Raw genomic sequence first — 25,826 nt, forward strand, 5'->3', positions numbered from 1 at the left:
TTGTGAGGTACGGCCTGGATGAGAGTGTGTTTTTATTTTTCAGAGAGGATTACAGTTTTACATATGTTCAGATTTGGATTCAAGCATGTGCAGTTTATCCCTTCCCCTAGGCCAGCTGAGCATTAGGTTTCCATCATAGAAAAAGCTTTTAAAAGAGTAGAAAAACTTATGTGAAGAAGTTACCCATTATTTCTGATTAATAGTCACATGCAGAAATTAATTACTAATGGCTATTGAAAGGTCTGAATGGGAAACGCAAAACTTGCAAACTGAAATTTGGTATCTTGTGTGCACTATGAAATACTACTTGTAGATGTGAGAAGGGAAGAAACCACCCCAAATTTCTGTGGAAACTATTAAAATCCTGGCTGTGATTTTCAAGAGAAGTTTTGTTTTAAGAAGCTCACTTGAAATGCAGACTGAGTCTTTCAGTGGTGGCCTGAAGGTTAATTTACTCACAAATAACTAGAGTATAATTTTCTTGATGTGTTCTGTGATTCAGAAGATGACAAAGAAATAATGTGTGCCTGCAGGAGGATGATTTTCTGTTTGTTTTGTAGCCATAGGTATTATTCTGAAAGTAGTACAGAATACATCTCTTCCATCTGTGTAGCTGTTTTGCTGTCAGCAGTGCAGTGACTCTTCTTGAAGCGAGATAACCCTCAGGAGCTGCAGGAATGGTGTGGTTAACTCTGTAATTATCCAGATTTAGCTGCCTTCTTACAGCTTCAGTCACTCAGGGGATGCATTGATGTGTAAGCTATTCATGCTTTAAATTTTGCTTGAAGTTCTTTACAGACAGATGACTGGCCAGTGACTGGTATGTGCTAAAAAAAAAGTGAATTATACTGTATCATGGTGGACTGTATAAAACAATTAAATATTTATGTAGTTTATAGTCATTTTTCTGCTTAATTTTGAAGAAAGTATTGGTTCCTTGTATAGGAAAGTATTTAATGGGATGAAAACTTTATCAGTTTGTGCTTTTGACTTAGGAAGGTGTTTTTAGAGGCATGAACAGTAGGAAGTTGCATGTCTCTGAACTATGTCTGTGCTGTATCCTACTTGGAGCAACTTTGACTGCTTTCCTAAAGATTTTATTTGTTAGTTTGGAAGTCACAAAACCTGTTCATTCAGTACCAGTCTGGATGTTTTTTGCAGTCTGATTTGTGTAGTTGGTACAATCACCTCTCAGCTAAAGGAGTGCTTAAAAAAAACAGTTGAATAAAATGAGCTTTTGAACATTGAGAAAGGTGTCTGAATTGTATAGATAGTCAGTTAAGAATTCCCTTTGGTTTTCATGAGCTTGTGTCAGAATTTCAGTAGGGGTGCACACTGGGTGAATTTCAGTATAGATCTACATTCTAGATGATTCTGTCCTCAAGAACTCCTTTGTTTTCTGAAGTAACAAAATCATATTTAAGCCTAAAACTTTCTACTCTTGTACCTGTCCAAATTTCAATAAATACTGAACCTCAGGACACGTGGACTCTGAGGAGTGCTCTCAAAATTACTGTATTTCAGAAAAGTGCAGCTTTGGGAGATGGAAGGAGGAGCTGGGGGTTTTTCTCAGGGACCTTTTCCCAGCTGCTTGGCTGGTGGTTTTGTCTGACAGCAGATAAGTTTAGTGACTGAGATAGTTCTGTGTAAGAAAGCTGTTGCTTGTTTGCCCTGATAGGCACAATGTTTGCATTCCTTTGGATGTGCTGGTGGCTTTAGCTGCTACCTTTCACTCTGAGTAACTGGCCTTTTGGTATTTTCAGTTTTGGAATATTGTTTTGTTTTTTAGACCGTGTAGTATTTTTAGTTTTCCCCAAACTTTTCATGCAAGTTGTGAGAACTGATTTTGTTCCACGCTACTTTCTATTGCCAGAGTTTTGTTAGTATCAGTATTTGGAGGCATCATTCTTTACAACTTCAGCCAGCAATCTTTCTGAGATAAGTATGGTCAGAAACAAAGGCCTTTGGAAAACAGGTAATGCAGTTTGAGTTGTTTTCAAAGCAGAAAAACTGATAAAATAAAAATGAATAATCTTTCTCATGGGGTGAAGCAGCTGAGAACAGTCTGTGCATACAGGATGGAAGTATTGACTTGAATGAGACCAAATTCTTCAAGCACTTCCTGGAGGCAATTTGCAGAAACCAAAATGATAGTTAGTGATTTCTAAGCTATACAGCTCATTTTTTTAGTTCTTTTGTGCTCAGTGAATAATCCATAGCTCAATTTAAGTCTTGTAGATGGCTCAGACTTGTCACTGCCAGTGTTGCAGCTCTAGAGAAGTATTTCATGTGTCTGCTTGTTAGGCTGGAACTGTAACCATTATTCCTGAGGTGGAAGTTGTTTCCTAAGAAAACTTGTCTCTTTTGTGGGGTTTCAGTTGCTGTTTTTTATCATTCTCAGTTTAATTTTATCTTCCTCTGTCTAGTACAGATTGTGAATGCCACAAAAAGTCTAGGTACAAAGATATTTATAAACACGAAAAGAATATTTTTTAAGTAGTTGGTGGATCATTTTTCTTCTGTTGTCAATATTTAGCCTTGAGACTGATACTTCTAAAAACATTTTTTTTTAAAAAAGCTATTAATGCTAACAAACCACTACTACTTTGCTGGCTTGTAAGTTTGTTCTGTCTTTATATTAAATGACTGAATTTTATTGGTGTTACAGATAATAAAATTCACTGCAATTGCTTTCAATGCTTCTAATGCAAGCTTGCATACCTACCCCACATTCAGTCTTCTGTTTCCTTCCTTCAGTATTTAGAGCAGAATTGCTCCCTTTAATAATTAGGTCATGTATTTGACAGTTGCACCTAAGGTTTTTGACATACACCATGAAATTCTCTGCCTACATATATTTTAAATCTGTGAAAAATAATCTCTTATAATGACAGTTGGTGAATGAAATATAAATAAACTATGGAAACTTTCTTCTTCCTTTTTCCTCATCAGGAAGTATTGATGAAGACGTTGTGGTGATTGAAGCATCCTCCACTCCCCAAGTCACTGCTAACGAAGAAATAAATGTTACCTCAACAGACAGTGAAGTGGAGATTGTCACAGTTGGTGAAAACTACAGGTGAGATTTGCATCTTTTTGCATTAATAAAGTTTTGCTTGTCTCTGAGTTTTGTCACAATGTTTGTGCCATTAAAAGCCCATAAGGTAATGTCACTGGAATTCTAACCAGGATGCACAGTATGAATTTTGATTAAAAAAACCAAGCCAAACAAAACCCAATCAATAACAAAAAGCCCCAATTCTAAACCCCAAACAAAGTAAGGACAAAATACCCAAAGCACAGCTTTGCCAAGGCTTGAGAATTGAACTAATCTGGAGTAGCTGAGGTGGCTGTATTAGTGTGATTGATGTGCAGGATTTGGGGGAAGCAAAGCTGCACAGTGAGATCCTAGAGAGAGCCTGTGTAGGCTGAGTTGACTATCTAGGGATTAGCTCAGCATTTCTCAGGAAAGCAGCCTACTTTTTTGAAGCTGCTGCTGCTGTATATGCTTTCCTGTTCTTCCAAGAATCTCTGGAAGTTTTGTTCCATATTCTTAGATTTTACAGAATCTATTACAGTGGATTTTCTTGATGAAAACTTCAAACCTACCTAAAACTAGATACTTGTAAAAAATAAACAGCTTTGTATATTCCTAGCATCAATAAGATGTGTTTTCTGTAATATAATTAATTTTTTCAAGTCTTAAGACTTTCTTCCCTCACCTTCTGCAGTGCTCCAGCCAAAGGAGCAGTAGCTCCATGGTGATTTGTGCAGTGGGTTTTGTTTGTTTTCAGTGAAGTCATTCCCTTTTCTTCACATTTTCCTCGTCTGAATTTCTGAAGTCTGAGTACATTGTTTTTCCAAATTGGAAAATAAGAGCCACTTGATTGATGTAAATACTGGAGAGTCAAAGTTTTTTGGGAGTGCAATGGTAAATACAAGACTGTAAAAATACTCTTCCCTTAATTAAAGACTTTGTGCTTCAAAGAGGATACGCACTCCAAAAATCATTGTCTTGAGTGTTGGGGTTTGCATGGCTGAACTGAACAGAATGGGTGCTGTGTGATATAAAACAGATAAACCCATCCCTTTCCTTAGATATGGTTACAGGCTTAGGATCTCCTCAAGCCACATTGCATTTTAGTTTAAGTATCACAAAAAGCTGTGTTTTTTCTCCGAAGAGAGGGAGCAAAATCATATTAGGGGGAAAGGTCCAGAGATTTTGTACAGTCATGACATTTTGTAAATTTGAAGTATAAAAATTATCCTCTGAAAGTACTCTTGTCACAGGTTAACATGCAAAAGTATTTAATGTTTACAAATTTTTAGTGTCTTCATAGGTCTGTCATTGTTTATAGACCTATAGATCGTTTACAGACCTTTTATAGCTGTTTCAGACTGCACAGGAGTAGTAGAAGATTTGGAGACTCTTCAATTACTGTTTACAAACCCAAAACAATTTCAGCTATAATTGCTGCCTGGCCATGGCTGTAGGGTTTCACAGTGAAATTTTTTTTAAAGATATCTGCATGTACATGGGACATGGCTTAGGGACCTTTAAACTCTCCATGCTGGGCATTTGCTGTTATGTTCTCTGGTAAAGGCTGCAATAGTGTTTGTGAGTGTGTTTGGTGAAAGTGGAGTCATGGGGTATCTCAATGTAATAAAACGCTTTTCTAATACAGAAGGAGAAGAACGCAATGATTGGAGACTCTTCAATTACTATTTACAAACCCAAAACAACTTCAGCTGTAATTGCTGCCTGGCCATGGCTGTAGGGTTTCACAGTGAATTTTTTTTTTAAAGATATCTGCATGTACATGGGACATGGCTTAGGGACCTTTAAACTCTCCATGCTGGGCATTTGCTGTTATGTGCTCTGGTAAAGGCTGCAGTAGGATTTGTGCAAATGGAGTCACGGGGTATCTGAATGTAATAAAATGCTTTTTTAATAATAAAAATCTGCGAGTAGCTCCTCAGAGAGGAGGAGAACAAATCACTGGTGGCCAGTTTGAGGCCAGCACTGAGGTGTCCCCCGTGCAGGTCCCGCTCGGCGCTCGGCCACGCGCGCTCGCACTGGGCCGCGGGCTCCAGCTCGCACGCGGCGCGGCCGCCGGAGCAGCGCTCCCGCAGCAGGGTCTCCACCGTCATCCAGCCCCTGCGGCAGAACGCCGCCGAAGTCGTGGACCTCACCGTGGATGAGGATGGTGAGTGGCATTGTCACAGAAATCTCTGCAGGAGCAGGATGGGCAGTGTAAGGGCGCTGGAGTTAATTGCATCAGATAGAAGGTACCCTTCTAAGTCTGATTTCTAATGTCTGTTTCCAAACCTGTCAGATAATGTGCCCTTCCTTTCAAAATTTAAAGTTTAGCTGTTTTCAATGGGTCTTTTAGATCTAAAGATACAGTTTTTCTTCCAAAGCTGCCTTGGGTGTGTGTCTGAGGGCTGACTCACCAGGCAGAAATTACAGAACAGGTTGGAACTACTTCTTGAAAAAATATGCACTTACTTCAATGCAACACTATAAAAGGAAAGTCTATCATTGCCTATGCTTTGGAATAGTGACTGTTCTTTCAGGCCTTGAAGTAAAAATAGCTTTTAAAAAAAGAAAAGCCCAACCCTAAACTAGTAAAGTGTGATAGGTTTCTGAAGCTGTAGCCTTTCATTGGTTCCTAACATTAAAACCTGCTGACACTTAAGTCTATTCCTGCTGAAGATCATAAGAAAAACTTACCAATTACCGTAAAATTGGGAGAAGGAAAAACTGAAGCTCATGTACGTTTTTGCACATTTGCATTTGCAGATGGTGGTGGTTTTGGGGATTTCTTTGGTGCATGTTACTTGTAATGTGAACAGAAGCTTTGTTCTCTTGTGGTTCTGCCCGAGTGCATTACAAGCTTAGTATTGTGCAGTATCTAATTCTTCAAGTTGTGTTTTTTGGGGTGGGATGGAGAGTCAGAAAGGCTTGAGAATAATTTTGGTTGGTTAATGACTTAAGGTAGAGGATGAGTTGATGTACGGATCGTTCATTTTAGGTATTTACTGTGAAATATCCCAACAGCTCTATTGTTGAAGGAGTGCAGTGTAGGTTTCTATTGCTTTACTTTACTCTTAAAATTCATATTATAGAATTTAGTCTTGGATTCAGAAACCAAGTTATTTTTAAAATGCACTTCTGTAATGTGTGTGTTAAAGACTGGCTGTTTCTCCTGCCTTCTAGAGGAAATGCCTAAGATGAATCTTGCAGGATTTAAGGAATGCTATTTTTTGGGTTTAGGCATCAAATTTCACACATGAATTAGTGTTAAATGATTGGACTTCTGAATTAACACCATAAAAGGAGTTTAGCCCAACTTTACCTATTTCATCAAAGATACTGGTCTTAAAACTTGGCTAGCTGCTTCCCTGAGCATAAAGACCCTATCTCATTTTATTTTCCTGGGCCAGTGTCTGGGCAGTGAGTTGAGAAATCCAGTTTCTCTTAGCTAGTAGTTCACAATGGACCAAGGCCCCTGTTTTTCAGTAGTTTGGGCAGGGGAGAATCAGAGGTGTCTGTAAGGGCTGGTGGGGAACCTGAGCCTGAGGGAACTCAGGGTGGCCACTGGCTGAGCACTGCCTGATTACTCTTCATTGTAGGCTATACATGTTCTATAAAGTTGCTCATTTTCTGAATTTAAACATTAATATATTTCACCCAAAACATTGTCCTTAAAATAAATAAAATTAGTATATTGGGAGGCCATGTTAAAAGTAAGAGGAATCTAAATGTAGATATCAGATCATGTTTTTTTAATGTGATGAGTTGGAAGGCTTGTGAGGGAGCAAAGGAATAAATACATTTATTCCTTTGCTCACTGAGTTGCTGATATTCCTGCTACATATAGAGAGATGTCTTGAAAACTACTCATATTTTGAGACTGTGTAAAGGAAGTATTTGAAGTTTTTTGATGCTTTTTCCCCCCATGCAAACGTTTTTACTAAAAAAAAACTGAGCTGTTTCTGATAATCTTCCCTTTTATGGTATCTTATATTCTTAGTCATGTCATTGCCTTTCATTACTTAAGAAAAATTTCAAACTTATAGTCAAAGTCTTTTTCAAAACTAAATTCTAATTATGCCACCAAGTATAGTTTTAAACTTTAACTTGTTTACAATTATCTAGTAAAGGACAAGACTCATCAAGTGCTTTGGATTTCCAGGATACATTGCTCACTGTTAGCTTTGCAATATGTAATATGAACAGGTATGTACCTTTAAGAGAAGTCTCAGATATTGATAATCTGCTTTTAGCATGTGTTGAGACTAGAAACCAAGTTTATCTTGCTAAAGCCTTTAGTACAATGCATCTGGAATGATGGAAGTTTGTAAAGTAGTACTGCTAGCTTAGATGTTATGCTGTTCTTGGTGAGTGGTCTAAAAGTTGTTCTGTTCTTCATAGGCAATAGAAAGTTATAAGGATAATACTTAATCATAGAGTAGTTTGCCTGTGGATTAATGGAACATATCAGCAAGCGTTTTTATTGTAAAGTACTGAAGTAATTTAATCTCTTTTCTAGTAGGAGCTTTTTTATCCAGTAAATAAAACTTAAATGTCAGATTTGGTTAAGAATTGATTTTATGTTAATTATTTAAACATGAGTAGATTAAAAAAGCAAGAGAGAAAAAAAAGATAATTTTCTTTCCACACACAAGCCTGTCAGGTTTTTATGTTCTGACTTTCTTAGCTTCTGGCAAGGCCAGAATCGCGAATGTCTTGTAAAATGGTTCAAAAGCAGGAACAACAATAAAAAATCCTCAGCACTTTTAAAGCTTAAAGAACATGAAAGCTTTTTTATTTCACCAGAGCCGACAGTTGTGCCAACCACATCAGCTCGAGTGGAGCCGCAGGCCGTGAGTTCTGCTTCCACTACCAGCTCCAGTACCTCTACCTCAGAGCAGGCCTCTGATGCAGCTCCCAATGTCTCCAGCAGCCAGCCCTCTGCAGCACCAGAGACCACTCCCAGTCTCCCCAGTGGCAGCACTGCTGGCACTTCAACTGGAGGTACAGAATGAGCTCTGAGCTGTTGTGTTGTCTCTGAGTACAAAGGAGGGTAGAGGAAGTTAATCAGCATTCTCTAAATTAAATCCCATGTGAGCTTCTAGTATTGAGCCTAACAGTAGTAAGCTGAGAGGACAGGAATCTGAAAAAGACCATTGATTTCTCCATAAAGATACAGGAAATGTGCTGGAGCCTTCTGTTTGTGCCTGTTGGAATGATTTGGTTATACAGAACAAACCACATCCTTGCTTTTTGGGGAGGTGGAATGTAGTTCACTGGGAATTGAGCTTCTCATTTCAGTGTGTTACAGAGGTGTTATTTCAATGTGTGTTGTAAGAAAGTGAAGGATGTATCTGGATTCCTTGAGTATATCTCCTGCTGTGGATAATCCCCTGGGAGCACATTTATATAGAGCTGTATATACAGAGAGCACTGATGACATCACTGGAACAAAGCTGCCCTGTCTGCAAGTGTGGTGAGGGACAATTAACCTGGGTGGACCACAGTTGCACAAGAATTTGAGGTCTCTGGAGACTGACCACAGTAACAATTTTTCTTCCTTTCCCTGCTGATGACGTGCCTTAAATTTGTAGACTAAGGCAAGTGTCAGTTCCTGTCCTCCAGTGGTTGCCATGAGTACTTCCACGTGAACCATTCAGTTTAGGTTCATTTGGCAGGTGTAGCTAAATACTACTTTTTGTATCTAGTTTGCTTTGTTACAGTCTATGTGCTGGGTTGACTATATGATACTTTTATCCCCAATCATCTTGTTCTCTCCCAGATTTGCCCTGAACCAGGACAGTCTAGTTTTCAATTGGTTAAATACTTAACTGTGAGGTACAGGGTGTTTTGTTTCTATTTAAGTCACTGCTTTACAGTGATCAGCTTTACTAATTTTTCACTTCAATATTAACTTTGTCTTCAAGATGAAATAAGAAGAGCTGCATCTAATTCGACACTGGAAACTGGCCCTCCGGCCATGCCAAGGCTGCCATCGTGCTGCCCCCAGCATTCTCCTTGTGGAGGGCCTTCACAGACTCATCATGCATTGGGACACCCACATACCAGCTGCTTCCAGCAGCATGGCCACCACTTCCAGCACCACCACCATCACCACCACAACCCTCACCCAGCTGTGCCGCTGTCTCCTTCGTTCAGTGACTCCAGCTGCCCCGTGGAAAGGCCTCCTCCTGTGCCTGCCCCGTGTGGAGCAAGCAGCAGTTCTGGCACCACTTACCACGAGCAGGCATGTTTAATCCTGTGACTCACAATCACACCTTGTGACTTGGGATTTCAAGTTGTTCCAGATAGGAGGGAATAGGATAAGGATGCTGAATTAGAAATTACTCGCTTGCTCTGCATCAGGTGTTATACAAGGGAGCTAAAAGGAAAAATTGAGCTGTAATATATATAAACACAAGCCCCTGAAATTTTATGGAAAGACATAATCCTTCGAGTAATTATTGATGGCTGACCTCTTCATGGCTGTAAGATGAGTGACTGCATAGCAAACCTAACATAATTACCTTGAAGTATTCTGCCCATCACAGCAGTTCTGCAGTGCAAAACATTGAGCTGCTTTGAGAGAAGAAAAATGTCAAGTCTAATGTCCTGTATATAAAAAGTATAAAAAAGTTGCTTCTCTAAAAGCATTGTTTTTCAGTAATTAAATCACAGCTGTAAAACAGTACAGTCATAGGAAAGAACAGTACTGTGCCAAGTTACAGTATGCAGAACTATCAGTGTTATTTATCTACTGTAGGGGTTTTTGTTGGGGTTTTTAGTTTGATTGGGGGGTGTTGGGGGCATTTGGGGGCAGTTTTTGGTTGGTTTTTACAGAATCTAGTGTAAGGAAGTTAGTCTCTCAGCAGATTAATGAATTTAGGAATAAGAATAAAAAATGTTCCAGAGTCAAACAGTAAAACTTCAAAATTTGGATCCCAGTTGCTTGTTTTTATTTTTTTTTTTAAATCTGATGTTTGAATATGACTTTGCCTTCAGTGTCTAAAGAGTGGCTTGAAAAAAGCTGGTTTGTTTCTGCAGCAGGCATTGCCAGTAGACTTGAGCAGCAGTGGTATCAGGAGCCACGGCAGCGGCGCTTTCCACGGCACGTCGGCGTTTGATCCGTGCTGCCCCGGCTCGTCGTCGCGCACGGCGCTCTACGGGCACCAGGCGGGCGCGGGGCCCAGCCAGGCCCTGCCCATTGACGGCTACGGCTCGGGCATCGTGCCACAGCCACAGCCCCCGCCCCAGGCATCGCTCTCCTCCTGCCGCCACTACATGCACTCTCCTTGTGAGTATTGGCACTGCATGCACTGCCCCTGTGAGTATTGACACTGCATGCACTGTCCCTGTGAGTATTGGCACTGCATGCACTGTCTCTGTGAGTGCTGCTGACACACTGCATGCACTGTCCCTGTGAGTGCTGCTGACACACTGCATGCACTGTCCCTGTGAGTGCTGCTGACACACTGCATGCACTGTCCCTGTGAGTGCTGCTGACACACTGCATGCACTGTCCCTGTGAGTGCTGCTGACACACTGCATGCACTGTCCCTGTGAGTGCTGCTGACACACTGCATGCACTGTCCCTGTGAGTGCTGCTGACACACTGCATGCACTGTCCCTGTGAGTGCTGCTGACACACACACTGCATGCACTGTCCCTGTGAGTGCTGCTGACACACTGCATGCACTCTCCCTGACACACTGCCCTGGCAGCAAGAGAACATTCCAGCCTGCTTGCATTGGTCCTAGAGCTGGCCTAGCAAAACACAGATTGAGAAATATTTTAAATAGTTAGGGGGTTTGAACAGGACCAAGGTAAATTTAAAATATTTTACTATGAGTGACCATAATAACACTGAGACTTCAAAACTGTGTTTACTATGAAAATATTTTTCATCTCCTTTCTATTCTAGCACTGGCTTTTTATTCCATTTTCCTTGGTTGATCCCTTGTCCCATCCCTCCAGTGCGATCTGCTTTAGCAGAATAATTTGTTTGATTGTGATTTCTTTTTTTTCAAAATTTATTATCTCTATAGAATAGTGAACCCAGAAGGACAGGGATTAAACTTTTAAAGATTAAACAACAAATGTAATATTGGAAGGAGATTCTGTCCTCCTACTCCTCCCTCATGAGACCCCACCTGGAATAGTGCTTCAGGTTTGGGCTCCTCAGCACAAGGAGGACAGGCCTGTTGGAGTGAGTCTGTGGAGGACCATGAAGGTGCTCAGAGGGCTGAACATCTCTGCTCCAAGGACAGGCTGAGAGAGTTGGAATTGTTCAACCTGGCAAAGAGAAGGCTTTGGGGAGACCTTATAGCACCTCCTAGTGCCTAAAGGGGTTCCAGGAGAGCTGAAGGGAGAACTTTGACAAGGGCATGTGGTGATAGGACATGGGGAATGGCTTTAAACTGGAAGAGTAGATTTAGATCAGGTTTAAGGAAGAAATTCCTCCCTGTGAGGGTGGTGAGGCTCTGGCACAACTTGCCCAGAGAAGCTGTGTTTGCCCCTTCCCTGGAAATGTTCAGGGGCAGGCTGGACATGCCTTGGAGCAGCCTTGTCTAGTTGAAGGTGTCCCAGTCCATGGCAGGGGCTTGGAACAAGGTGATCTTTGAAGTCCCTTCCAACCCAAACGTTTCTATGTACCTTTTCCAGTGGGTATCACACAGATTTTTTTTTTCTTCTTTTTGCCAGTATTGGAAAACAGAATGCTTTTGGCTGCAGAAAATGCAGATTTCTTGTAGGGTATATTTGTAGAATCACTTTATTAAAAAGTTGCATAAACACATATTCCCATGTTGCCACTGTTTAAACTGATGTAATAATACTGAAATGCCTGTGTGAAGATACTTCTTAAAATAAATTTGACCAAAATTGACCAAATTAAAAGCACCTTATGTTTTCATTGCAGATGCTTCCTTGACCAGACCTCTTCACCATCAAGCTTCTGCATGTCCTCACTCTCATGGAAATCCTCCTCCACAGCCGCAGCCTCCACCTCAAGTGGATTATGTTATCCCTCATCCAGTGCATCCCTTCCATCCTTCAATCTCCTCTCATGCATCTTCTCATCCTGTTCCACCTCCACCACCAACTCATCCTTTGGCCAATGCAGCTGCTCCAATTCCACAGCATCTCCCTGCAACACATCAGCCCATATCCCATCACATCCCTGCAACAGCACCTCCAGCACAGAGGCTACATCCTCATGAAGTGATCCAGAGGATGGAGGTCCAGAGAAGAAGGATGATGCAACACCCAACGTATGTCACAAATCTACTCAGAACAATAGCTAAACATAAAATGCATTTCCCTCAGGTTTGTAAAATGTTGCATGTGACTCTCAAACTGTAAATTGCATGGTTAGGGACTGTTAGTGTTGAACAATGGTAAGAGGTGTCTTTACAAATTATGACAGTCACGTGAGCATTAGGACTGACCCTGCTCTGTTACACCTCTCAGTGTGTCCACAGGTAAGGCACAAAGGGACGTGCAGGATAAGGGGAGCTTGTTTCTCTTGCCCATCACTCTGGATGATAAGCAGGAATTCCTTTTCAAGCTCCACAGCCTGGAGAGTACATCATAAACTCTGGTCAAATTTCTCTTGACAGTATGTTTTGCCTTGATGCAGTTAAGATTCTTTTTATATAACCAATACTTTAAAATAAAATGAACAAATTATCTAAGGGATTATATACTAGGTTTAATTCACATTAGATACTTATATATCTTTAGTATGCCTTTTGCTTTAGAAGAGGAGACTGAGAACGTGGTCAATGTGCAATGTAGCTACTAAGTCGTGCTACTATTGTTGCTTAACTAGATATTTGATACTAGTATCATCAAATAATAGTTTATATTAGTAGTATCAGTCACTAGTAGCTTTGTTTTCACAGAGTAGCTGAGCTTGTTTTAATTCTACAAGTAATTAAGTGAATTTCAGGAATGAGCTCTCTAGTTGTTGCTCCTAACTTTGTTACGCAAATTCAACTCATAACTAACTTGAAACTCGTTTAGAAGTTAATGCTTAAAGAGAATTCGGCTTTAACTGCAGCTTTTGAGGCAGTTTCCAGGTGAAGTATCTATAGGCAGTAACCGCCCACAAATGGCATGTGACAGAGAAGCCAGTGGCTGTGAGACAGCAAGGTAGCATTTTTGGAAAAAATAATTGTGCTAGCTATCTTATCAGATCTGGACATTTTCCAGTAGTTTGGGGATTGGAGTTGTGAATATTGGCAGTTCTGCAGCTTAGTGAATTTGTATAGAGATATGAACACTTCTAGGAAATTAAGGCAAATATTGATGGTGATGTTGTGGTAAAGTGGGAAGGTAGCAGAAATCAGTCTGCAGGAGTTAAGTGTTTTTTTCAAATTCATAGCTGTTCTGTACCAGCTGGCATGGATAAAAACTATGTGCCCAGTTTACCTGAGCTATGATGCAAACATGTTTCAAGGAAAATGTCCTCTGATTAGTGTATTAAGTTTCCCCTAATTACTTTTGCTGGTATAGTTTTACTAGACATAATCTGCAGGAGAGCTGTGAATGACACTGAATCTGAGCATTGATGTCACGTGGCCCTTCCTTTCCTACCTGCCCTTTGAGGTTAGGATTAAACACTTTCTCAGTCTCTGCAGTCATTACTGCCAAGTGAAGAGCAGGTCACTGTAGCTGAAGCTGGTTTGGTTCTGAATATGAAATCTGGGTTTAAATTAACTTGTAAGTTATATCTAAAGCAGAAATTAAAATACTACATGGTGAGTTTACTTTAAAGGCACTGTAGTAGCTCCGTCTGTAACATTTTGGTTATGGGTGTTGGTTTCTTCACACTAAAAAGTATGTGAAATTAATTGTGGCTGTTCTTTGTTGTTATAGACGTGCTCATGAGCGGCCTCCTCCACATCCTCACAGAATGCATCCCAATTATGGTCATGGGCATCACATCCATGTGCCTCAGACTATGTCTTCCCATCCTCGACAGGCTCCAGAGAGATCTGCCTGGTGAGCAATCAGACACTACTTGAGCCCTTGGGACTCTGGGCAGGAGACCAGAATGTGCTGATCACAGTGCTGATAATGCTGGCTGTGCTTTTAAAAGCTGCTGCATGCACCTGTAGTTTAAAGTTTGTAGTTGTTGATAGGGCTTTGAAATATTACTTGGAGTACTCAATATCTTAAATGTATTTCTAGTGCTTTTTAAGGTTTTGTAGTACAGACTAGTATGTTCTCTCCCCTCTTTGTTTGAGTTTATTTACAATTGCATCAGGCCCAGTTATGAGCATGCACTTACATTCCACAATATATTTATTATTAAAAAAAATACTTTTGGCCCATTAGTGAAGAGGTGCATGCATGACAACTACTGTTCCCACAGCATGTGCTACAGGGAAGACTTCACATGGATAATATTATTTGGCTTAGTAAATGTGGAGTTTTCTAGTTTTTTAATACTAAATCTTCATAGCTGTTTTAAAAATAGCTTTTAGTTATGATAGCAAGATTCTTCAGCAAAATTTAAATATGGCTTGAAAAAATAGTACGTGAAACTATTGTTGTAGTTGTAGTGTGTTGTAAGGTCTCCAAAGCAGTGGGATTGTACCAAGCAGGCAAGCTGTTCCTTTACTGTAATGCCACTTTCATTTATGTGACAGGGAACTAGGAATTGAAGCTGGTGTGACTGCAGCTACCTACCCTCCAGGGCCCTTGCATCCTCACTTGGCCCACTACCATGCACCTCCTCGACTGCATCACTTGCAAATAGGAGCTCTTCCTCTAATGGTAAGGAGATAGCTTATGGAAAATTATAATCATTGATTTTTGATTTTGTTTGTGAGAAAATGGATGTGTATACATTGCTGCAAAGTGCTTATCTGAAAATATTTCACTGTCTGTCCATGTGTTGCTCCCAGTGAGGGTGCTTGTACAGGCCCATTGTGTAGTAAGAGGAGACAGTATAGGGACACCTACATTTCTAACTTCAGCTCTTGTAAAATAAAATATACTTGAATTAAATTGTCACTTGCATTGCAATGCATTGACCCTCTGCATCTGATTTTTAAAGTTTAGATTATTCAGTTTTGGATTGCTAAAAGTACTGACTTTCCACCCAGTGCATGAGAATTAGCACTGATTCTTTCTTTTTGAGGTGTGTATACACACAACTAGAATTCCATCTAGAGATTTGATCGTTTTCAAATAATATTTATTATTCATCAACCTAATTCTGTGTAATCAAGTATATAATTCTGTAGCATGAAGTGTTATAATCTGCAGGAAGTGTGGCAGTAAGGTCACACACCCTGTAACACATTTTTTTTTTTTTTTAATCTGTAGTGGAAAACCAAAACAAACCAGCATATTTTTACTCTTGTTACAGAGTATTATTTTTGAAAGAATGCTTATAGGTTTAGTTAAAATTTTTCTTAATTTTGTTTAATGAAAATTCACAGAGAAACAGATTTTGAGTATATTTAGTGTTTCTGTGTGGTCAAGCAAGAATGTTTAATCCTCTTAAAGCTAGATAATCTAAGCAAAATTTTGAGTTTATCTGTAAATGAATGCTCAAAGTATAACGAAAAAAACCCTGCAAGTTTCATCCTTTCAAAATTCCTCTGTTAGTAGCCTGAATTGACATTTGGGGCTTGAACTGTAGATTTCCAACCAAACTGTAGTAACTGTCTCCAGTCTGGTCCTGCATTGCTTGTTCCTCACTCTTTAACTACCAGATTTGATGATCCTTAAGTACCTCCCTGATAAATGAGGGTTGATCATTCATGGCTGCTGCTGACATCCTTAGCACAGACTTTCTAAAGCAGTCTGTAGAATTTGGTATTTTAGTGTAGCCAGTGAGATTTTTAATGCAAAACTGCACATCATCTCTTCAAATTAAGTTTTTCTGCATTCTTCACTTAGGTGTCTGCTTTTTCAAGTGGACAGAAGATGCTTTACACTCTCATATTCATTTAATGTGTTGTACTGTAACAGACAACATCAGCTGCTTTAGATTCCCTCCTAATAGTTCAAGGAACTGTACTTTTTATCAGGGGTAATAAATAATCTGTGGGATTTACTTCAATTATCACTGTGAAGTTTCTAGAAATTTAGGAGTTTAGATGATACTTATATTACAGTCTGATGAGAAACTTTTAATTGTAATTGGGGTATTCCTACAGCTAAAATGTTGTGTAAACAAATAGTTGGGACCCCACGCTTCATCTTTTTAGCAGTAGAGAAGAAAGCTATGATAGGGAATGTTCAGAAGTATTTCCTGAGTGTGTGATAAAATATTTTAGAGATTTATGCCCCTCTGCTTGGCAACTGCAGTTTCTAATTAGTAAAAGTGGCAGATGAAATGAGGGTCTTTGAGTGCACAGAAATTTGTGCAAGTGTTTGTGTAGGTATATTTGATCCTGATAACAGTAATTGAGGGGCTGAGTGAAACTGAAGTTTGTGTTTTGAGGCCTTGCACACAGTGCACTGCCAGCATGTTTGATCAGAACAGGCTGCTCTGAGCAGCACAGGAATTCTTCCAGTGCTTGGGATCTGGTTTGAGCCTTGCTGTGATCAGACCCAGCACTGTGGCTTTGAAGTTGTGTAGAGTCTTTGACTAATATAAAATGTATTCACACACTAGGAGAACATGAAGGCAGCTTAGAGCTCTGCTAGAAGTTATATATACAAGGAGTTCAAAGCATCACAAATGCTTTTTGATGATTCTACCCCTTCTATGGCAATAAAGAAAGTCACAGGTTTTGTTCTCATGTATGTGTGAGTACAGCAGATCTGTCAGCAAAACTTATTTTGAATAGAGAGCAAGTAGTCAGTGAAGTTTTTCATCAACAAACTTGACTGGATTTTAAACAAAAGTGCTGTTTTAGGCAACAGATTATTTGCACCTGCCACCTGTTTTTTTCTCTGTAACTTTAGGAGTAGAGTGGAGGAGGAGAGGATGAACTGTGATTACAGTCCCTCTGCAAAGTTGTTGGTGTTCTAAGGAGTGCTTTCTTCTTCAAGTACAGAGGGTACTAAACAGAGATTTCATGAGTCATATTTTTTGATGCAGATATCATAAACTGTTCTTTTTTTGAGAGGGAGTTGTCTTTTAAAGTAACTGATGCAGTCACTCAACTAAGAATTTCATTAGTATTGAATCCACTTTGTGAAATGGCTTGCAGCACAATTGGCAGTGGAGTACTAAAACCCCTTCCAGACTGTAAAGGACATAATGGATTGTTTGGGCTTTAATGATATTGTGTTAACTCTGTATCAGTTTCTGACTTTAATTAGATGCAGATAACCAAATCTTCATCTACTCAGTGCTGGAATGCAGACTGCAGTTTTAATCCTCAGGGAGACAAAATGATAAAGATATGTGGGGGAAGATAATCAGTGTTCAGCAGCTTTGACAGTCCAAATAGAGGGTTGGGGAAACAAAATCTCCCTTCCTACTAGTTTGGTTGAAGAGACTTCTACCTGCTTAAGTGTTGTTTCAGGAGGAGTCCTAGATTAAAAGCAGTTGGGAAGAGCTTTCTTCACGTCTATCTATCCAAAGGTCAGGCTGCTTCCCTCCTGGATTTAACATCATTACTTTGTGACCATGGCTTAGACTTTGTTACTGTTTTAAGGCCATGTATGTGCTGAGGAAAGAGCTGTTGAATGTCCCTTCTGGACAAGTACTAATTTTGCTAACTGATCATTTTTAGGGAGACTCAGGATCAGTGCATGGCATAACAAATGGAACATTAGAAAAGAAGGATGCAGGACACAAAGGCTTCTCATCTGTTCCTGTTCTTCTCTGATACCAGTGTTGTTAGATGCCACTTCTATTTCTGTTTACTCTGGGTTCCTTTGGCTGCTCCTTTGGCACTGTTAATGAAAGGCTTTTTGACTTGAGGCTCCAGCACTGTTTGCCACATCAGAGTGGGCAGGATGGCAACTCCTGTAATTTATTGTGGGGTATGGGGTACCAGACTCTTGACTCCAGCTTCTTCTGCCCTTTTGAATGTGAATTTTAGGGGTGAGGAGTGGTGGGGGAATTATTTGGACTTTGTAGTTTGCTAGGTATGGTATAAGAAATATCTCTGAAATAGATGCAAACTTTGAAAAGACTCCTTAATTTATATGGGAACCTGCAGCTTCTTGGTCTGAGGGAGATCTTTGGATCATATTAAAAACAAAAAACAAAACCAAAAGTGTTTCACATCTAGTTTAAATATGCTGTTCCCTTTTTCTTCTATTGCAGAGCCTTAGTTTTGTTCCTTTAACTGTGGATTGTTTTGTTCCTTTACCTGTGGATTGATTCAGAGTGTTTGAGGCTGTCTTTGCACTTAATTGTGAAAATCCTTAGGGATTTGGAGGTGTAAGCCACTAGATCCCAGCACATTATGTTAGTTGTGTGCTGGTCAGAACAATATTGCTCAGAGTGTAGTCATACAGGTCTTGCAGCTCTAAGAGATGCAGCTGTTCTGTACACCAAAAGCCCACAAGTTTCTGTGTAATACCTGAACACTTAAGGCTGTATCTTGATGTAGTATGAGTAGTTCAAGATGAACTTCATGTTTGAAATAGCCTTGATTAGCTGCATCAAGTAGAATTGCATTTTTAAGAAAAAGCTTCTAGGTTTTTTTTAATAATATAGACATGAATTACTGTTCTTTGGTTTTTTTGTAGATTAAACACTGTTGAGGAGCACTCATTTTATGTTCCCCTAAGGCACAGGTACCACTGGGTTTTATCTGTGCAGCAGATGGTACTTCATTGGATTCCTTCACCCAATGATTTTCTATGAAAATGCAGCTTTTCCCTGTTTGTATTTGGCTTAAGACATTAAATTATGAGCTTTACTTCTTTTTGTGTATTGACAGTAGCTGAGCAAGTAGTTAACTGAAAAGGCTCACACTGGGAATTTGTTCTAATACATATGAAATTGTATTTATGTGAACCATGGAGGCTGGGCTGGACAGGATTAGTAGTACCATGCAGGGCAGGAATCTCTCCACTGAAAAAGCAGAAAGATCCTACAAAGATAAAGGATATTTAAAGGAGAGAGTAGTAAGAAAGAAAGCCTTCCCTGCAGGTCAGATGTTTCAAACTGCTGAGAATGTTTGTGTTGTGAATGGTTCAGACTTAGCCTTGAATTACTGTAGTTGCTGCAGATTTTTGTGGTCATGGACAGTATCAATAGAAAGTGCAAAACAAGAAACAAATGATACTTCTACAGTTCCTGGCAGACTTGTGCTGGAATTGCAGGTCCAGAACATTAAAGTACATATTTTAATTTGACTGCATCCAAAAGAATATATACAAACATTTAGTGCAGACTGGCATTGCCTTTAACTGCTTACATTCTTCATTAGCTTTAACATTTTCCTTTTTTCTTACATTCTTTATGAAAGCTTAGTGAAAACTCACTTCTGCTTATGTGTGAAGCTCTTCAAGGTAGCTGAAATCTTTTTTCATTTGAAGCTTGGTGGTAGCTATCAAAGGGATTTTAGGATGACTGTTCTTAGTTAGGTATTATTGATAGTTCTCTCTTGCAAATCTTTATCTTGTAGTCACAAATGTACTTAGTTAAAATCTTCCTGTGTTAGCAGACTGCTTATTCTGCAGGTGTAAAAGAACTGGGGGGTTTTTGTTTGGTTTTTTTTTTTTTTGTTCTTAGAGGTGTTTTTTCAGAGTAGCATTTTACCTGACCAGAAATATGAGCTGTGCTCTCAGGGTGTTTTATAAAAATGCCTGTACATAATGAATGTTCAGGTAATTTTGCAGAGCTGTTATGCCAGCCCTGTCAGGTTAATATGAAGGCCAATTTATTAGCATGCAAATATATTGTCCCACACAACATTTCTATTGTCGTGAGTTCAATAGTTTGTTGTGGTAGGTACTCTGAACAATTTTTGGTTTTGTACTGTTAAAGTAAATTTTAATAGATTTCTTAGTCTCCAGTAGCAGAATTTGTTCCATACAGAAGAGCTATCCAGGTGCACGTCACTGCAGTTGGTAAACTGACTGCTGAGGCAGTGGAACTGTCATTGTGGCATTACAGCAGTACATCTGAGACTTTGCACCTCTTGGAATGATGCGGTATCTGCACTAGCAGATGCATTGTTTTCCAAAACACTGATTTCAAACCCTGGTCAATAAAACACCAAGCATTGAATATCACTTCTGGGACTTAGGTTAGTTTTTGTCAGGAGTTCCCTTCCTCTGAGTGGTGGCCATTGATTGCCAGTGTTATAATAGACAATAAAATTTCCAAAATGATGCCAGACAGATCTGTGCCTAGTGAAACCTGGCACAATAAGTATGTTCATAGTGTGAATGAATGACCTAGTTCTTTAAATGCCTCTTCTGTAATTGGAAGCTGAAGTAGAATTACATGCTTAAATGCAGAATGAATCATAAATCAGTGGTTATTTGAGACAGATTTCTTACAAATCGGCATGTTTTTAATCTGCTCCCCCAAAATTCCTTAGTTACAGCTACAGTTTATATTGTCGAACAGTAAGGCCTATGATACCAACAGATATTACTTACATGAAGGGTTTTGATATGCACCTTCAGTTTCTATTACTCTTGCTTGTTAAAATTTAAGATCAATATTGTGGCAGATGTCGGCACTACATTGTCATTTAACAAGTACCATGTAAACTGCTTTAAAATAATAAGATTCTGCCTTTTTTTCTGGAAAAAAAATATTTAGGGCAGAGGAAGCTTGCCTATCCCTGTCAGCCTTTAGGTACAAGACTGGATTTGAAAACTGTAGCAAGGCAGCTTATTGGTCTCTTTTTTGATGTGGGTAGCTCTGTCTAGGTCTGCGCTTTTCCACAATGCATTCATTGAGTTTTACACCTGTATATGTGTTGAACTTGGAAGTGTTTGATGGAAAGAAGAGCAACATGTGAATATGTGACTTCATGAATAGTATCTGGGGTATCAGTTTTGTGAACAGCCTCATGAGATGAATGTAGAACTGTCACATACAACAGCAGGGACATTATCAGCTGATAGCACAGAAAGGAAGATGGTACTCAAGTATTTCCAAGTGAATTGCTGCTTACAATCTTCCTATTGGTGTGCTATGGGATGAAGTAAACCTCATCTGCTGATCATTTTGGATTTTTTTTGCCTATTCATTAAAGATTGCTATTGGAATGTTCCTGACAAAAAGTCAATGCCATTATTCACTCATCTTGCTGGGGTAAAAAAGGAGTTCAGCAGCCCTGCAGTGCAGATGGTCTCTGCTATAGAAATTATCCTTCAGTTTTGCTCTGTAAAGGTGCTGGTGCTTGAAGGGCCTGTGGGATACAGCACTGGGCTTTTGTTCACTGCTTCTGTCTCTTACTGTGCAAGGAGTTTAGTGGATGCTTGGCTGTAGAGTGTATGTGGAGTTAACTGACTTTAGATGTGAGTTTTGAGTGTTAGTTTTTATAGGCCTCTAAATTTAAAGTGTGTTTGAAGATGTTCAGTTCTTTTGAGTCAGATAAGAGCATCTGCTGCTTTTCCCAGACTGAGTTTTTTAGCCTTGTTTCTGTGGTACCAAAAGCTTATATTTGAGAATCTGTAGCGAGTCCTTTTCATAACTTCATGTGTAGCTGTTAGGTGCTCTGTTTACATGAATAGGTGGATATATATGGTGGCTTATATAATGTAGGCTGAGATTTTGAGACTTGAGAATTGTAATGTGGATGTGGAGAGATTCCAGGAGAGGACTTAGTCTCACTTCTGTGCTGCTTCTGGTTATGTTTAGCTGTGTCAGAGTGGTGTTTGTGCTGTGCTGTCAGTTGGAATTGTATGCTCAGGCTGAGTAGTGTAAAAAGTGATTCAATGAAAGCAAAAGGAACTTAAACTTTTCAAAGTGAACAGTAAAATAGTGAAACTGTTCTGAATAGGTTTAACTTAACATCTGCTGTTTGAATAGGTACCAGACATGGCGGGCTACCCTCACATCCGTTACATTTCATCGGGATTGGATGGAACATCATTCAGAGGCCCTTTCAGGGGCAATTTTGAGGTTTGTAATAGAATAAAACTAGATATATGTCAAAATGTGTCATGAGGGAATATGGGGAGGGTGTATGATGGAGCTAGTTCTGTACATAGATGGAAAACAATCATAAAGAAAATATCCTTTACTTACGGAGTGCCCTTACCATTGTAGAGTGGGACAAAAGCAAATTGCAAAGTTGGTCAGGAAAAGGTGCCCTGGACAATGCAGGTTAGGTGGCAGTGACCTGACAGTACATCTTGCTCTGCCCACCAGCCATCAGTAGGACTGAGTAGGACATTCTGGGAGAAGGCAGGGCTGTCTCTGAGTAACTGTGCCAGGATCCTCCAAGTGAGGCTGAATCTTGGCCATGCTAACAGTGCTGTCCTGTTGAATAGTGCAGGAATTGAAATGGAATGAAGGAAAAAAGCCAGGAGAACATAAAAGGTATCAGATGCAGAGAGTTAATGACCTAGTCCACTGAAAATCTCTACAGTGACATCTCATGGTTCTAATAAACTTATTGCTGGAGAAGAATAAATCAGTCATTGTATTTCAACTTAAGCAACTTTATTTTTTCCTCTTCAGACCCTTAATGACTGTTAGAAAGCAAATATTTACATAGCATGTTTTAATTGCCTTTTTCCTCATTAGACACAGAAGTATGTGTGAACATACTGATAGCAATTCCTATCTGACAAACACTCTCATTTTTTTTGTCATAAAATAGTATTTCCCTAGAACTTTAAATACCAGACTGTGTTGTGTGGGTTTTTCTACAGAAGCCCATCACTTTTCCCACACAACATACTCTTTTTGGCTTTGCCCATGTTTAATTAAGTTGGGAAATAAGAGTTTGTCATTCTAAAAATGGGTTAGAATAAAATTAATACTTCCTCAATGTAGTTGAAAGAATAGTTTTTAAACTGTTTATTCCTTCATGGTTTTTAGGAGCTGATTCACTTGGAGGAACGACTAGGCAATGTTAATCGTGGAGCAACACAGGGAACTATAGAAAGATGCACATATCCACATAAATACAAAAAGGTGAGGATTTCTCGAATTGTGCCCTGTCTGTATTATTTGTTTGAACTTGTAATGTGAACGGTTAGTTTAAGCCTGCAGAAATGTCAACTTCAAAGAGGGCATGTTTTCTGTATCTTGAAATTTCAAGGATTGTAAACAAAGCTTACAGTGCCACTTGTTTCACAAGGAAAATTTAAAATTAGTTCCTTAGATAAAGAGCTACTGTGATGTGATAAACAGGAGTGCTTTGATATGATTAACTTGTCCAGTAGTTATGAGCAGCCTTGTGAGTAGTGAAATAACTGCTGGTAATAGCAAATAACAGACTTCAGTGATAGCTCACAAACTAAAGCTTTGTTTGCAGTAAACACTTCACAGTGCTTACCTGCTTGGTATATATCAATTTAACCTTTACTGGGAAGACTGGAACACCAAGAGGTTTTGAACTGGGGTACAGACTTTTGATAACTGGGATTGTCTTTCACTTGGAGTTCAGCCTATGATAAGATACAATCCTATCCACATGACACTGTTTTTTCATACTTGATAAAGAGTGACAAGACACTAGGTTGAAAGGATTTTTGTTTGCCTCTACATGAATGAAATGAAGATATTTAAACATGGAGAATAACTAAAAGGACTGGTTGCAGGACTGGTTCGAGTAGACTTTTGTAATTAACAATAGTTAAATCTGAAATGTCCTGGGTTTTGCTCCAAGTGCTGGTTCATTTTGATTCAAATACATTTTAATAAGTATTAAAAATGTTTTCAAAGAAATATGTGTTGAATATGTATCAAAACCAGATTTTTCTCAGTTTGTCAATAATGTCATCTCTACTAACAAGGTAACAACTGATTGGTTCTCACAGAGGAAACTGCACTGCAAACAAGATGGGGAGGAAGGAACAGAAGAAGACACAGAGGAAAAGTGCACCATCTGTTTGTCTATATTGGAGGAAGGTGAAGATGTCAGGTAAATAACACTGAATACAATGTTAATGTTCTGGCTTTGGCACCATACTTGAATCTGGTGCCCTGCTTTGCAGTACTGCTTAGGTTAACAGTTACAGTTTACTACTGCATTGAACTAATACAGTAAAACAAGTTGCACTTTAAAATGCACATTGTTCAGTCTGTATTGTCATTAGGTAGAGTGTGGGTTATTCCATAGTTTGACTGTCTCTGTTATAACATGAGCCCAAGCTGATGCCCTGAATTAATCAGGACTGTCAGTGTTTCTGGAGTAATGCTACTTAAACTGCAGCAGGTTTAAATCAGGCTAATATGGCAGAAGCCAGTTGATGCTTGACTTCATTGCCCATATCCATTTCTTTGGAACTAGACAGAATGCATGTTTAACTGGAAAGGCTATGAAACCTGGGAAAACAGAAAGAGCAGACCTCAGTAGCAAAGCCCACACTGTTTTTTTCCCAGTGGGGTTGTTGATATGGAAATGCTTTATTAACACTGATGTTTTTGTGTTCTGATGACAGGCGCCTTCCCTGTATGCACCTTTTCCACCAAGTATGTGTAGATCAGTGGTTGATTACTAACAAGAAGTGCCCCATTTGCAGAGTGGACATTGAGGCTCAGCTGCCTAGTGAAAGTTGACACTGCTTTCCAGAACTCTTGTCCTCCCTGTCACTCCCTCTCATCCTTGCTGGTACTGCAGTCAACCAAAGATGGCATGACTTACCTGCGCAGATTTGGAAGCATTGAACCCAGAGTGCTGGCTCTGCTATATGGTACAACTAATGCTAGACCTACAGTTTATGTAGAAGACAGTTGAGTTTCAGTGTATTTATAAATTTGTTTTGTTTTACATTTTTTTCTTTAAATTCATTACTGTATTTTTGCATGGTTCCTTGTATTGCATTTGTTTGCACATATTATGGGCTTTGTGACCCCAGACTTGCAGGCAAGATTAGCTGCTTTAGTAAGTAGAATTGTGTGGTCTCCTTTTTTGTTTGTTTTATGTAGTATCAAGCTTTGAAAGTATGATTTCACTCATTACTAACCTTGAATTCCTTAATTTAATCGATCATATATATTTTAGTTGAAATGTATAAAGATCATCTAGAAAAGGATAATATTAATGTATTGAGACATTCCTTAATTAGGAAAAAATGGCTGCTGTATATTTACAAGATCAGTTATGAGTCAAATAACATCCTTAATACTGGGAACAGAATACGAATTATATTCAGTTTGACTGATACATATAGCATACTCATCACCAGAGTTTTTGTCTGATCAGATTTTTGTGTTCGTTTTAAAAATTTCAGCACAATGCAGATATATTTGAATGTCAATATTAAACATTTAGACTGCTGTTCAGATTGTATTTATAATTTTCTTCTGTGTCTAGAAATTTGAATCCCTAACTTAAATATATGCTGCTGTGAAACAGCTCTTAGTGAACACTAAATGTTGATTTCAGTTAGCTGGATTGTAGATACTTGCAGACTGAAAGAGTTATTAGGGACATGGAAAAAGAGCTTAGAATCTGTTTGGTCTTCTGCTAACTTAAGTTGAAGTATCTGCGCACATTGAGGGTTGGTTTTTTTGGGAATTTTTTTTTTGGCTATGTTTTTGTTTATTTGTTTGGGTTTTGTTGGTTTGTGTTTTTTTTAAATATAAAACCATTCAATAAGGACTTAAAGCTGCAGGGTTTTTGTTTGGGTTTATATACGTGAATTCATAGAATTTCTAAGGATTCCAGGCTTGTCTTGGGATTTTTATTAGATTTAAAGTTAATAAAGTTAGCTAAATCCA

At 39.1% G+C, this 25,826-nt stretch overlaps 1 protein-coding gene across 2 annotated transcripts in view; it reads left to right on the forward strand.

Annotated features, from left to right (window-relative positions):
* RNF111 (ring finger protein 111) overlaps positions 1-25,826 on the forward strand; it is a 42,968-nt gene extending 17,142 nt beyond the window's left edge. Inside the window, exons 3-14 of one of the 2 annotated variants that reach the window (XM_059482346.1) lie at positions 2,953-3,079; positions 5,044-5,207; positions 7,844-8,041; positions 8,965-9,284; positions 10,082-10,331; positions 11,955-12,306; positions 13,916-14,041; positions 14,692-14,818; positions 21,960-22,052; positions 22,977-23,072; positions 23,897-24,024; positions 24,545-25,826. In XM_059482346.1, coding sequence (XP_059338329.1) covers positions 2,953-3,079; positions 5,044-5,207; positions 7,844-8,041; positions 8,965-9,284; positions 10,082-10,331; positions 11,955-12,306; positions 13,916-14,041; positions 14,692-14,818; positions 21,960-22,052; positions 22,977-23,072; positions 23,897-24,024; positions 24,545-24,662 — 2,099 coding nt within the window. In that variant the 3' untranslated portion in view covers positions 24,663-25,826. The remainder of the gene's footprint in view (positions 1-2,952; positions 3,080-5,043; positions 5,208-7,843; positions 8,042-8,964; positions 9,285-10,081; positions 10,332-11,954; positions 12,307-13,915; positions 14,042-14,691; positions 14,819-21,959; positions 22,053-22,976; positions 23,073-23,896; positions 24,025-24,544) is intronic. The other variant, XM_059482347.1, reaches the window with a different exon arrangement.

Source organism: Ammospiza nelsoni, chromosome 14 (genome assembly GCF_027579445.1).
Source record: "Ammospiza nelsoni isolate bAmmNel1 chromosome 14, bAmmNel1.pri, whole genome shotgun sequence".
Lineage (NCBI taxonomy): Eukaryota > Metazoa > Chordata > Aves > Passeriformes > Passerellidae > Ammospiza > Ammospiza nelsoni.